Consider the following 13295-nt stretch of genomic DNA (forward strand, 5'->3'; position numbering starts at 1 on the left):
AGCTGAACAATCACAAGCACTGCTCTGTGTTGCCAACAGGCATTTCACAGGCACGGGGTATTGTCACACTGAAAGCAGAATTTGGTGCTTGGCTTCCCCTTTCCTTTTCCAGTTAACAAAACTGCGTGTTTGGTTCCTCTGCAGTCAGTTTTTTACAATTCAGCTGCAATCTCACTGTGTCCACTGAGGATCTATTTTTAGAACAGTCAAATATTCCTTGCTGCTCTATTGTACCACGTTTAAGCCTCACTTTCATGAGTCCTATAATTAATATTCGTCACTTGTTTGGTCTTAGAATCACAGACACTTTCAAGAAGAAGGTCTGTTACAACGTGTTTAACATCTGGAATATGTTAGGCTATTTTAAATAAAATTATTACTGTGCAGACAAAATCTAATTTATGAGTGGAGGAGGACAGGATGACTACAGCACTGCTACAGTGTGGGTGCAGAATTCCTCATTAAAGCATTGCCTGAGAGGTTAAAGACTTGTACCAGCACAAGGAAAAAACTCTCCAGACTTTCCCCCCCCCCTCCATGAAGGTTCAGTGGAACAGGTTTGACTTCATTGCCTCAGACTTCACCCACCAGGTTTTCATTTGGCCCAGAGGCAATTGGCTTCTAAGCCCTGCACCAGTGATTTCCCTCTTCCAACACTGTCAGTGCAGTGAGCTGCAGCAGGAGAACACAAAATTAAATAAATAGATAAATAACAACACCTTGGTTTGGCTTTTGGATCACTAGAATATCAACTGCCAGGCAGAGAGCAGCCATATTATGTTAAGCAAACAAATTAATAAGTTTTAAGTCAATGGAATGCCAGCAAAATGCAGCATGATAGGGTCAGGAGTTTGCACACTATTTATCTCAAGCTAGGAAGTGTAACAAAAAATACCTTCCATCATGTCTGATGTATCAGGAGACCCTCAAAAAGGTAAAAAAACTGATGGTGGAAAACCAAGAGTACAAGCAGCAATTCCTCATGTGAAATCATAAACTACTGAACTAACTGAGAGCAGCACCATGAAAATGAGTAATTTATGGCCTGAGGGAGGTACCTGGCAGATCTGGGAGGGCTGAGCAAGGCTGGGCTGCCTGTGCTGCCACAGGAGCAGGAGGTGTGAGGCTCAGCAGGCTCTGCCAGGCTCCAGGGAAAGGATCCATCTCTTGACAGTGTCATGGAACAGCAGCTCCTGCTGGAGGTGTCAGCACAGAGCTCACTGGGCTCCAGAAAGGATTGGGAGCACAAGAAACCAAGCACATGAGATGTTATTCCTGACAATGGCACATTCTGGACCAGAAGGGCTGTCAAGACACATTGCTGGAGGATGAGAGAATATCCTAAGAGAGTGTTGCCATATGTTTATCTCATTCCTATCTTCTCCCCTGCAGGCAGATACTGCCCTTGGCCACTGCCTGAAAGGCAGCACTAGAGAGGCCTCATGGTGCAATCCAGACCTGTGCTCCTCAATTAAGGACAGAATAAAAATCCAAATTCATCATCCAGATATCTCAATAACCAGGTGATACCAGTGCAAGATCCATCACTGCCATGGTACAGCTTCTGCAGCCCAAAAAAACACAGACAGAAAACATGACCTAGCTTCAAAAGATAAGCCAATAATAATAATAATAATAAAAACAAACAGCCAAGAGTCATCTGATTCTTCTCTAAAAAGAAATTAAATGTCAGAGATTATAGACAATCAGTTCTTTCACCCTCCTTTACAGCAAAGAAAGGCAAACAAAAGCATGAATTGGTTTAGTCAACACAGACAAACAAGTTCAAGTGAAATTGCTTTAAATCTTGTTCATTACAACTTCGGTGGCTGCACCACACACACCATGAAACACTTCAACAGAAAGAAGTAATTTCATAGTGCCTTGAATTCAGTAATGAAGAACTTATCTACAAGCCAATGAATTGCACAGCAAAGACAGTTTTGCAAATTATACAGTATAATTCACACATTGAATGAAATAACCTGAAAAAAACATCCTCTGGAAAGGCTCCTGCTGCCTGCTCTGCCTGAACTGGACCCAGTGGCTGTGGCATTGGAATTTTACACTAAATGAAGGCACACAATGCACACAAGAAAGGAAGTGCTCTCATCAGGAAGCTGCTCCCTTCTGCTGTGGCATAAACAACTCTCAATGGCACGTTGCCACCCTGACCATCACCAGGGAAATACTCATTTTCACAAAATGAGATCTATTATTGTCACACTGATATGATCTAATACTACAGCAGAAAGTTATCAGACAGGCTGAGATGGTGAGGTTTGCAGTGCAGCTTTCAACTCCTGCACAAATTGATCTGCATATGTTCCAAAAAGCATCCACACTCAAGTTATGAGAGCATAAATACCAACAAAATGAAAGCAGCTGTAATTATCCAGTAATCCATAACCCCACAGATTTAGATATTTAAATTCATCAATCTGACCATGACAAAACCTTGAAACAGTAATTTAAGAGAGCCCAAATATGTATAATTGAGAATTAGAACAGTTTAAATAAAAATTCATTTTTAATGCAGAAGAGTAGCTTCTCTTTGCTCCCTCCCACAACTCCTCTGCCAGAGTTAAAGCTGGTAGTCCGGTGATATTTTTATTTTCAAATTTGCATATATATAGAACCCAAAACTAATTATAATAAAGCAAAACCCAGGAGAAATCCAAGATAGAAAATGCTCAAATGTTAAGTTTTATACATAAAAAATATAAAGCAAGACAGGCAGCCAGTCCATTCACATGTGATTGTTCCAGCATACAACGTTGAAATTTTTAATTTTCATTTTTCTGAAGCAAGGATAGAGCCCCCTTTTTGCCAAAGCAGCTCACAGAATCCGCAACTCCAAACGGTTAAGTGCAATTTACAAGTACTTTGCACTGCTAAATAATACCTGAAGGCTGCTGAATCAGGTTTCTAATGGCCCCTTCACTCAGTGTCACAACAAGCAGCTTCTGCATTTTTCAAAGTGCAGATCCCTCATTATTTCCCAGGGGAACTGAGGGCTCCTGTCGGTTTCCCGGCTGTTTAGGTGACCTGGAAAGGCCCAGGGTGGCCTTGGACAGTCCGGTGCTTCAAAGGACGAGAAGAGACTTCAGATCTTTTCTCGGTCTCGGTGTTTATTAATTGTTTATCTAAAAGATTTTCTCTCAGCCCAACAGAGGTCTGCTCAGCAGCCAGCCATGAGCACACTGAGAGCCCCCGGGGCGGTCACTTATCTTTATACCCGAAGTTACGTATACAATATTTATCATTTTCCCCAATACCTTCTACCCTTATTAACCGGTGCACTTCTAGTAAAGACCAATCCCAAAGTGCCACCATCACCACAGAAGATGGAGGCCAAGAAGAAGAAGAAGAAGGACAGGACACGCCCCAATTCCTCCATCTTACTTCTTTAGACCCCCCTGTACAGAAATCCTAAACCCTGTGTTTTACACTCTAATTAACTTATCCCTTCACCATTTACCCAGTGAAATCCTCCCAGTCCTTATACAGGTGTCATCTCCTGTGTAGGGTCAAAGTCCTGCCACCAGACACTTCTGGCAACATTCCAGGACTCCCGAGCCCCCCAAGGGTGTTCTTGGCCACTCTGCACCTCCATCCTGAGGTGCTCAGATCCCACAGGCTCCCAGAGCGCAGCCCCAGTGGCAGATGCCCTGCTGACTCCTGCTCCTGCAGCCAGCAGCTCACCCACGGCACAAAAAAATCAGCACCCGATCCCACAGGGCTCATCAGCAGCCCTAAAGGCACCCAGCGAGGAAATGGGCTTGACAAGGAATTTATCTTCCTTTTTTCCAGGACAGCTCTGGCTCAGCCCGTGTCCCTAGGCTGGCTTGGTGGATGAGCTTAGCTACAATGGGAAACCACATTTTGGTGATATTTCTCTGACCCTTAGAAGAAAAAGGCCACAAGCTGAGAAACTTTGTCAACTGGGCTGAAATCAGCAGGACTTGAGCAAAAGTTGTGCAGAGAAAAGCCAAGAACTTGAGAGCTGATCTCAGATTGTGATGGCTCACTGCTGCTTGCTGCATTGGAGCCCAGAGCATGCCAGGCTGTCCTCCCAACCATGCTGCCACCAGCAAGGAAATGGAGTTGACAAGGAATTTATCTTCATTTTTTCCAGGACAGCTCTGGCTCAGCCCGTGTCCCTAGGCTGGCTTGGTGCATCAGCTTAGCTACAATGGGAAACCACATTTTGGTGATATTTCTCTTCTAAATATTGGTGATATTTAGAAAAAAAGGCCACAAGCTGAAAAGCTTTGTGAACTGGGCTGAAATCAGCAGAACTTGAGCAAAAGCTGTGCAGAGAAAAGCCAAGAACTTGAGAGCTGATCTCAGACTGTGATGGCTCACTGCTGCCTTGTGCTCTTTTGGCAGTGCCCAAAGGATGCCAGGCTGTCCTCCAGCCATGCTCCCACCAGGGCTCTGATCTCACACACTCACTGACTGCTGATGGCTGAAACCAGCTGCAGTTTGACTGTGACAAAGTCAAATTTATAAACTACCTGTAACAGGCCTTGCTTAATATTTAACATGAGCTGCTATCCTGACCTGTCTTAACTCTATCACAGAAACGAAATAAAGTGTTAAATAATTCAGCTCAACATCCTAGTTCTTAATTTAGAATACATGCACAGTATTTTTAAACTACATGAAAAAACTGCAAGACAAATTCACTTGGGAGAAGAGGAAATAGACCATTTAAGACCAACCTGTAATTAATTTCAACTTGAGCTAATTAACAGCTTTCCTTGCATATTCTCAAAAGATTCATTTTACATTCAGAATGCAAGAGCTTAAAGATTCCATCCCTGGCCTTCCTCCAGGAACATACTGACTCCAAACCAAGTCCAAAGCAAAAGCAATCTTGGTTACAACAAATACCCCCTCAATTCTGGGTTCCAGATTCTGGACTCTGACTGAAGGTGAAGTCCTTGGGCAGCAGAGAGTGCCCAACAATATGGAAACACCTCATTCTGATCTCTAAGCAACTTCTCACTGGAGGTGTTTTTTTAATCAATCCCAAAAAAATTCCCCCTTTTTCCCACAAGGTTTTGAAGGCTTTTACACATACTTTTTACTGTCTAGCCACACTTTAGCCCATGAGCATGAAGTTATTATACCTTCTGCAGACTGTAACTGTAGAACCCTGAGTGTCCAGGACTCTGCAGGATGTGCAACCACTTTTTTTTTTCTGCCAGATTCCCACATATTTAGGAGTTTGAACTCAAAGGCAACATCACTTGGATGGATCAACAGATCCTGGAGCAGCACTTCAGAGCAGAGCTGAAACACCTACCTAAAGCTTGGAGTGCTTTCACAACAAAACACAAGAACTGTTTTGATACATATTTTCCTTTCTCCGACACCTCTCAGAGTGTGACAGCAGTGGTGGCTTAGCCTTTAAAGTGTAAAGGACTTGTTAAAAACTGACTCAAAGCTTTTGGTGAACAAGAGAACTGCAGCTGTCAGCTACAGTCAGGTCATGTGTTTGCCCCCCCCCCCCAAAAAAAAAAACAACCAGGAAACCAAGCATGGAAATAGCCAAGCAGGTCAGAAATAACACAAAATAACACATGAATCGCACTGTGAGCTGGCTGCTAAGTCAATATTTTTTCATAGTACTGAAGTGAACCCTCCATTTGTTACCCACAGCTCATTCCAAACAAGTGGCCAAATAATCATTTCTTCTTACACAGTGTCTGACACAGGAACCACCACCATCAGTGAAACTGCAGCTATTTAATAAAAATTCAGAAATTCCACACAAGGCTCTGCTCCACCACAGCTTTACCAACGCATTTCCAACAGCAAATAAGGCTGAGTTTTCCACTCAGCTTTTTCAAAGACAGGAAGCAAAGCAAATGAGGCTCAAGGAGTTCTACAGCAGGAGGGAAAACAGCTCAGAGGCTTTGGGAGCAAACACTCAAGTTTATTCCCTTCCTCAGGATTTAAGTATCCAGGACAAATTCTCAGCAAAGTACTCTGCATCAGGGGAATAAAATACTTCTCTATATATTTAAAGCCTACTTTGTGCTTTCAAAAGCACTTGCAGAAGAGCTTCCTTTTCCTCCCCAGCCTCTCAACCCCTCTTCACATGATGTGGGAAATGCATTTTTTCCAGGAAAACAAAATGAGACTGGAAGGAATAAAAATGGTGAGTGTTTATGAGCAGGTGTGGCACTTAGCTTGATACAGTTTGAATTTTTTTAAAATGACTTTTTAAAGTAATAACTTTTATAGTGAAATAATAATGAACTGCTGATCAGGAGGCTCATTACAATCTAGATCAAGGGATTATACTTTGATTTGTCAATCTGGAAAAACAGATAATTTTTTTTCTAATCTACTCTTATCACTGAAGCGTATTTATCCCATTTACAATCTTATTACTTACCTGTAATTTAGGGATGCTTTAATTCATGAGCTACACCTTAAGAACTATTTTTTAGATCTATAAAGCCAAAGAGAGTCAGCCTGATGTCCAAAAGCAGCAAATTTGAACCATTAAAATGATAATATAATCAAAGGCATGACACATTACACTTACTAGGAAAGATTCATGCTTGAGATAGTTCAGATATTCCATCAGAACAGTGGCAAAATGCGAGATCGATTTTTTAAAATTCACATTATTTCTGAAGCTAAGTGATTTTGACTGTAAATAGGACATTTTCTAAATGGGCTGAAGAGCAATACATTTTCCACAGAGCTTTCAGAAACTTAAAAAGAAAAATCCCGCTGGTCAATGGTTCAATCCAATCTGTGCTTTTTCAAATATCTTATTTACTTTCCATTTGCATAAATTCCACCCTTGAAATGCCATTGCAAGTGATTATTCATTATTTAAATTTACTTTGGAAATTAAACTCGAGGGGAATTATTTAAAGTATGTCAGACTGAAAATGAGCTGTGAAGCTCTAAAGTTAATTTTACCCTTATGTGTGTTAAGGAAGATTCAAGTTCTTAACTGCCTTTTAATATTAAGAACTACTTATTCAGCAAAGTCCCTGTATTACTTTAAATGTAAACCTCTTTAAGCTAATATAAAAAAAAATTGAATCTGTAATCTTTAGAAGTTTTAGAAAAGCAGCTTCTCAGTTTTTCTCTGGTATATTTAACCTTGGTAACTTGACAAGTGAGTCTAAGTAAACAGCCATTTTTCCACATTTCAGCTGCTTCCAGCATTACGTAAACTCTGAACAGGAGGAGAAGCAAAATTCTATTCAGTCTCCTGAACAGCTGTGCAAGCTGCTGCTCTGGGTGCTTTTTTAAATACATATCCACTAACACACAGAGATTCCAAAAAGTTAATTATGACAGATATTCCACAGAGCAGCCAAAAATCATCATGTCAGCTTTGGAAACTATTTGGTGAAATCATCTGGCCCGGGTTAGGTGTGTCAGACTAAAGTGTGGTAATTTCTAGCCTATGATTCTAGAATCTTTTCAAGTTTAGGAAATAGTTCCATTAAAAGATTTGCATCTCAGGCATTATCTGGAACCACACAACTTGCCAGCAGAAGGAAATTTTCAAGGGAAGTAGCTGATATTGGATTTTACACAGCTGGACTTGAATGCTGAGGGAAGGTAGGAAGCTTTGAAGCCATGGATGTCCCAGCTCTCTCTGAGCTCCTCAGCAATCCCCAGCTGGGAGATAAGGGGTCATGCCTTAAGGATATTGTCATAGAGATATATTAGGCTTCAGCACATGAGTTTTAGATTTCAGTGCAGGAAGCATACAGAGAAACTTATTTTCAACACCAATTTTACTCAGGAAAAGAATTTTGACTCTTGTCTATTTTAGAAGTCTTTATATCATAATTGCCAGCAAAACGCTTTTGTTTTGACAATCATGGCTTTGATCAAAGTGGAATTAAATTCAGTTTTTTGTCTTAATATAGAGCTGCAGTCACCTTTAGCAGAGAACAAAGTTCCCTGGGAGCACACTAGAGCTGCATGAATGGAATGCTGATTGTGCTCCATTTTCCCTCAAGTACCTCTTGGAAAGCCAGGAAGGAAAAGGGGGGAAAAACGGAAATTTGCACTGTAAATGACCCACTCTGCAAGTGGCATTCTCTCAGTGCCTTCCAGAACAGAAGAATTCATGCTGATTTCTCCATCTGAAGGCTAAATATTAGTTTATTTAATGAGTTACAATTTGCAATTGCAACATGTATCCGTCCAGGGAATCTTCCCAGCCCACATAGGATTCACTGACACTGCTGAACTTCATTACTGCTCCAGAGAAAGAATTACCCCTGGAGTTCCACAGAACACCCAGGGAAGGGAGAACAACTGGCCAAAGAAAATTTTTAGAAGTACTCAGCACCTGAACACAAAGATGAGACCTCACACAAGAGCCAGGCTTGAAGCAGTCATTTTTAAAAAGACAATTCAGCACACAGAACACTGCTGCCACACTGAGCAAAGTTTTCTCCAGAGAGTTTGCACTGACAGATGAGAATCTCTGGGTGTGGGTTCAAACCTCTGTTTGAGGACACATTCTCTCAAGGGCTGGCTGCAAATAAAAGAGAGGGTCAAAGGAAAATCAAACACAACACACAATGTTCAGTCATTTCTTGGGTGCTTTAAATTCAAGCCTGGTGTATGCCAGGCTGTGCCTCGTTTCAGAAGCGCTGCTGGCACTGTTAAAATAACATTATAGCACTTTTTTTGTTGAGAATATGCAATGTAGTGCTTCCACTCTAGCAAGCACAGAATTTGACACAAGTATTCCTCCCAGAAACACTTCATCAACTTATGCAATCACTGTTCAACCAAGAGGAAACAGTAACAAAACAGTAACAAAAAGCATCAAGCTTGCATTTACTGTTTATGCTCCTCACAGAATTTGGCTCATGGACTCCTCCACACACTTCACAAAATGCATGGACAGTTTTGATGGATCACCAGCAGCAATTTTACAAGTTTTAGAAATCAGTAACAGCAGCAACATGGCAGGGGGAGGATGTTCATCCAGTGCTCACATTCTGAACAAGTACAAGTGATAACCCAGTGTTCTGACACAGTGTAAATAAATCAGATGCATTATTGCTCAGCTAAACTTCCAGTCTCTGAAAGGATTCTGTCTGGCTGTTCCTTTTTATAAGCATTCTTCTCCTCTTAGTTCAGTCTTAATTTTTAACTATTATTTTACCCTAGTTGCATACCTACTATAGCCTCTTGCTTTCCAAAGAAAAGCTTTAATGTAAGGGAAGACTTTATATTTGTTAAATATTATTTTTCAGATGTTATCCCCAAGCCACAGAACAGCTTGAGAACTCTCAGTTAATACTAATAGCCAGAAGTGTTTCTAATTACACCCAGCAAAGTATTGTGGACAATCCTGGTATCAGCATTTTGACTCAAAATATCCTTGAAGAAATAACTCAGGAAAAATTTTTACCTTCAATTCAGCAGCAAGATAAAGATTTATCAGCTTAGCAAACAGCCAGGGCATTTCATTTAAGAAACTAATTTTGGCTGATTGATCTAAGAGCCAGTATAACTTCACTGAAGGCTAAAGTTACAGACACCATCAAATTTCACTGAGACCACCTGAAGCCCAGCTGTCAGAGCTACTGAAGTCCTAAAAAGCCTTACACAGATCACAGTTGGCTTCTTCACTGCTCAGCAGAATAACAGCTCTGCCTTGAAGTGTCTGCAGGAGCAAGACCTACATGTGTAACACTGGGGGCACCCTTAGGAGTGAGATAAAAAGAAATGCAAGTATTCCCTGTAGAGTGAGCCAATCCTTTTTTGCCCTGTGACTGCAAAGGATCACTTCTGTAAGGAACCCTGCACTCCAACCCACGTGATCTATCCAAATATTTACACTAAGAGCACTATTAAAACTCTCTCTGAAGCCATTAAACATAGTATTTTCAGCAAGTGAAATCAAACAATTATTATTTAGATTGCAGTTCACTTTTAACTGTTTTTATCAGGGAAAAGCTCCTTAATTGCTCTCTGTAACTCAGAAGAGCCCCACAGCTGTGGTTTCAACTGAATATACTTTAAAATGTCAAATACCTACTTCTGCTCTGTTTTCTGAAAGGAAAGAAAAGGGAGGGAGAGGAGAGAGAGAAAAAAAAAGAGAACCTAATTAAATTTCTTTCTTTCCATTACTATTTGGGAAGAAAGAAATCTATCACTATCACACCAATTAGCAACATGCACCCAAAAGGCTTTTTGTTCATCTCTCTGGCCTCCCTGCAAAGTTTTTTCTTCTCTTCCCTCAAAATGTTTCCAGTGTCCTTTCTCCCTTTTCATTCAGGCACATCCTTGCTTTCATGGCTTTCTCTGTGCTCTCTAATCCTACAAACTCTGATGAAGCCACAACATAACAATGTTTTAATCAGTGTACATGACATTTCCTCCTGTTCTAGAAGAGTCTGCCCCCACTAATCAACTCCCAGCACACTTCAATCCTACTTTTGCTCTAACTTCCAAATACATCTGTAATCACTGTCTAAACTTTGGCAGAAAAGGAGAGCACATTATGCTAAGAAAATACTCTAGGCAGAGAAGAAACCATTGAAACACACAGCTCTCTTATTTTGCGCTTTGTTTTCAGCTTTGTATTTTCTACAGTATCTACCAAACAAAGCCCAGCAAGAACTCAGCAACACAAGGAACTGTCAAGAAGGAAACTGCAGCAAAAATTAATACTTACAGCCATAATTAACTCAAAAGGGTGTTTATACACCCGCACGGGGGACTGGTACTTCTGCACCATGGCTGCAGTTTAGTGAGATCAACTCAAACCTGGAAAAGAAATTTTTAAAACCATCTGTCAGACGTAGGAAGCCATTTTCAATTTTCTCTTACAATTAGTCCGTGCGTGGTACCACGCTAGCAATTCCACAGGAAATCCTTCACAATTCCCTGACAACCTCTTTTAAAACCCAACAGGGGCCCTGAAAAGCTTTATGTATATTTATATATATTTCTGTCAGAAATGACTTATCACTTCTTCCAAAGACAAGATAAAATTAGCACATTTTTAGTCCACTTTTAGTAACAAATCTTCAACATATTTTATGACTCTTTGTCAGGATGGTGACATTTCCTGTGCTGCTGCTTCTGAGAACCAAACACTGACACATCCCAGCGACAGGCAGAGAAGCATTTCCCAGTCCCCCAGCACTGTATGTGGGTTGCCCTGCTCAGAGCAAGGACTAGGGGGAAAAAAACAACAATAAAGAAATACAGAAAGCACAAAAAGAGGTTTAAAAAAAAGTGTTAAAAGTGTTTGTTTGCAGAAAGAAGGAAAGAAAATGGATTACTGATGAATCAATGGCGTTCCTTGATCATCTAAAAAAACAAAAATTGAAACTTTAGAGGAAGACTTATAACTGGGGGAAAAAACTTGGAGAAAAATTCCACTGTGCAGCCAGAAAAGATTCACTGGCAACACGGAGAGGAATTACTCCAAAGGCTTCGTGCCTGCTCTACCCAGCAAAGCGCTTGACCCGAACTCTCTCGATTGCAATTATGTTTATTGAAAAATCCTGGCAGTAGCACTCGCATATGAATCGCGGGCTGCGAGCCAGCCTCATTTTAGCGAGAAATGAGTTCGCTACAGCAAGAAATGGGTTCGCTCCAGCAAGTTCGCTTCGCTTTTCTGTCCGGAAGGCGCTGCAGGAGCGCTCCCGGCCCCGGGGCAGCGCGGCTCGGCGGCTCCCGGCCCCGGCCCGAGCCAAGAACAACCCCCGAGCCACGGGAAAGTTCTCCGGCATCCCAGCCCCGAGAAGAATTTACCCATGACTACCCCCGAATTTTTCTTTAAAAAAAAAAAAAAAACAACAACACCTGAATCAGCACAAACAGCCGCAAACCCTCTCTTAATCCACGGACACAAAGAGTTACACAACAAAGAAACTCCGCGGAACCGGGACACCCCGTGAGGGGAACGGGATGGGGGGACACCGGTGACAGCCCTGAGCGCTCCCGGAGGGAGCCGGGACACCTGGGACAGACCCGCAGCGACCGGGCACCCCGAGAGGAGAAGGGACACCGGCGACAGCCCTGAGCTCTCCCGGAGGGATGCAGGACACCCCGGGAGGGGACGGGATGGAGGGAGACCGGTGACAGCCCCGGGACAATCCGGGAGGGGACGGGACACCTTTGACAGCCCCGCATTGCCCCAGAGGGTTCCGGGACATTTCGGGAGGGGACGGGACACCTGTGACAGCCCCGCATTGCCCCGGGACACTCCGGGAGGGGACGGGACACCTGTGACAGCCCCGCATTGCCCCAGGACAGTCCGGGAGGGGACGGGACACCTGTGACAGCCCCGCATTGCCCCGGGACACTCCGGGAGGGGACGGGACACCTGTGACAGCCCCGCGCTGCCCCAGAGGGACTCGGCCAGAGCCGCCTGCCCGGGGCGGCCGGAGCGCAGCGGCCGCGGCGCCGCCGTGACCCGCAGAAGGACTGCGACCCTTGCCCCACCATCACCATCACCACCCGTACCCCACCACCAACCATCACCACCCGTACCCCACCACCATTATTACCGCCACCACCCCCCGTTCGCCAGGGCAGCGCCGACCGCTCCTCGGTGCTGCCCGCAGCCAGCGCTGAGAGGAGCCGGCGGGGAGCGGGTGGACAATGGGAAAGTTGCTGCGGGGCAGGGGGACGCGGGGCAGGGGGACGCGGGGCAGGGCGGGGGCCCCGGGAGGCTCGGCGCCGTGCTTACCGCTCGGAGCCGGCCGCGCTCTCCCCTCATGCCGCCGGGGCAGCGCCGTCCTGCGCGGGAGGGGCGCGCGCGCCGCCGCCCGTCGTTCGCGGTGCCGGGCGGGGGCGGGCCCGGCGCCTGCGCGGGGCTGCCGGGGGCGGGGACGGGCGGGGCGCATGCGCGGTGGGCGGCGCGGGGCGGCCGGCGGGCGTGAGGGAGGAATGGTGCGGGTGGGGAGGGTTCGTACGAGTCATGGAGTTTCAGCCTGCCGCAGGTGTAAGGGACAGCTTGCACTAGAGTAGGTTGGTTCGAACGCTGTCCGGCTTGGCCTTGAGCACTCCCAGAGGCACAGCTGCTCCGTTCCACTACCTCGCCACCCTCACAAAAGAGAATTTCTTCCAAATGTCTTATCACCGGATCAGTTAGGATGGAAAAGACCCTTGAGATCACCGAGTCCAACCTATGACCTGACACCACCTTGCCAACTAGACCATGGCACTGAGTGCCACTTCCAGTCCTTTCCTAAACACCTCCAGGATTGATGAATAAACAAATCTAAACCTCTCTCTGTCAGTGTGAAGCTATTCCCCCTTGT

General features: G+C 44.2%; 1 protein-coding gene across 1 annotated transcript in view; it reads right to left on the reverse strand.

The window, feature by feature from the left end:
- Positions 1 to 12807, reverse strand: part of SEC14L1 (SEC14 like lipid binding 1) — a 46121-nt gene extending 33314 nt beyond the window's left edge. Inside the window, exons 1-2 of the mRNA XM_058038754.1 lie at positions 12722 to 12807; positions 10694 to 10785 (exon numbers count right to left, since the gene is read on the reverse strand). Coding sequence (XP_057894737.1) covers positions 10694 to 10756 — 63 coding nt within the window. The 5' untranslated portion in view covers positions 10757 to 10785; positions 12722 to 12807. The remainder of the gene's footprint in view (positions 1 to 10693; positions 10786 to 12721) is intronic.
- Positions 12808 to 13295: the final 488 nt, after the last annotated feature.

The sequence above is a fragment of the Melospiza georgiana genome, chromosome 21, assembly GCF_028018845.1.
Source record: "Melospiza georgiana isolate bMelGeo1 chromosome 21, bMelGeo1.pri, whole genome shotgun sequence".
Classification (NCBI taxonomy): domain Eukaryota; kingdom Metazoa; phylum Chordata; class Aves; order Passeriformes; family Passerellidae; genus Melospiza; species Melospiza georgiana.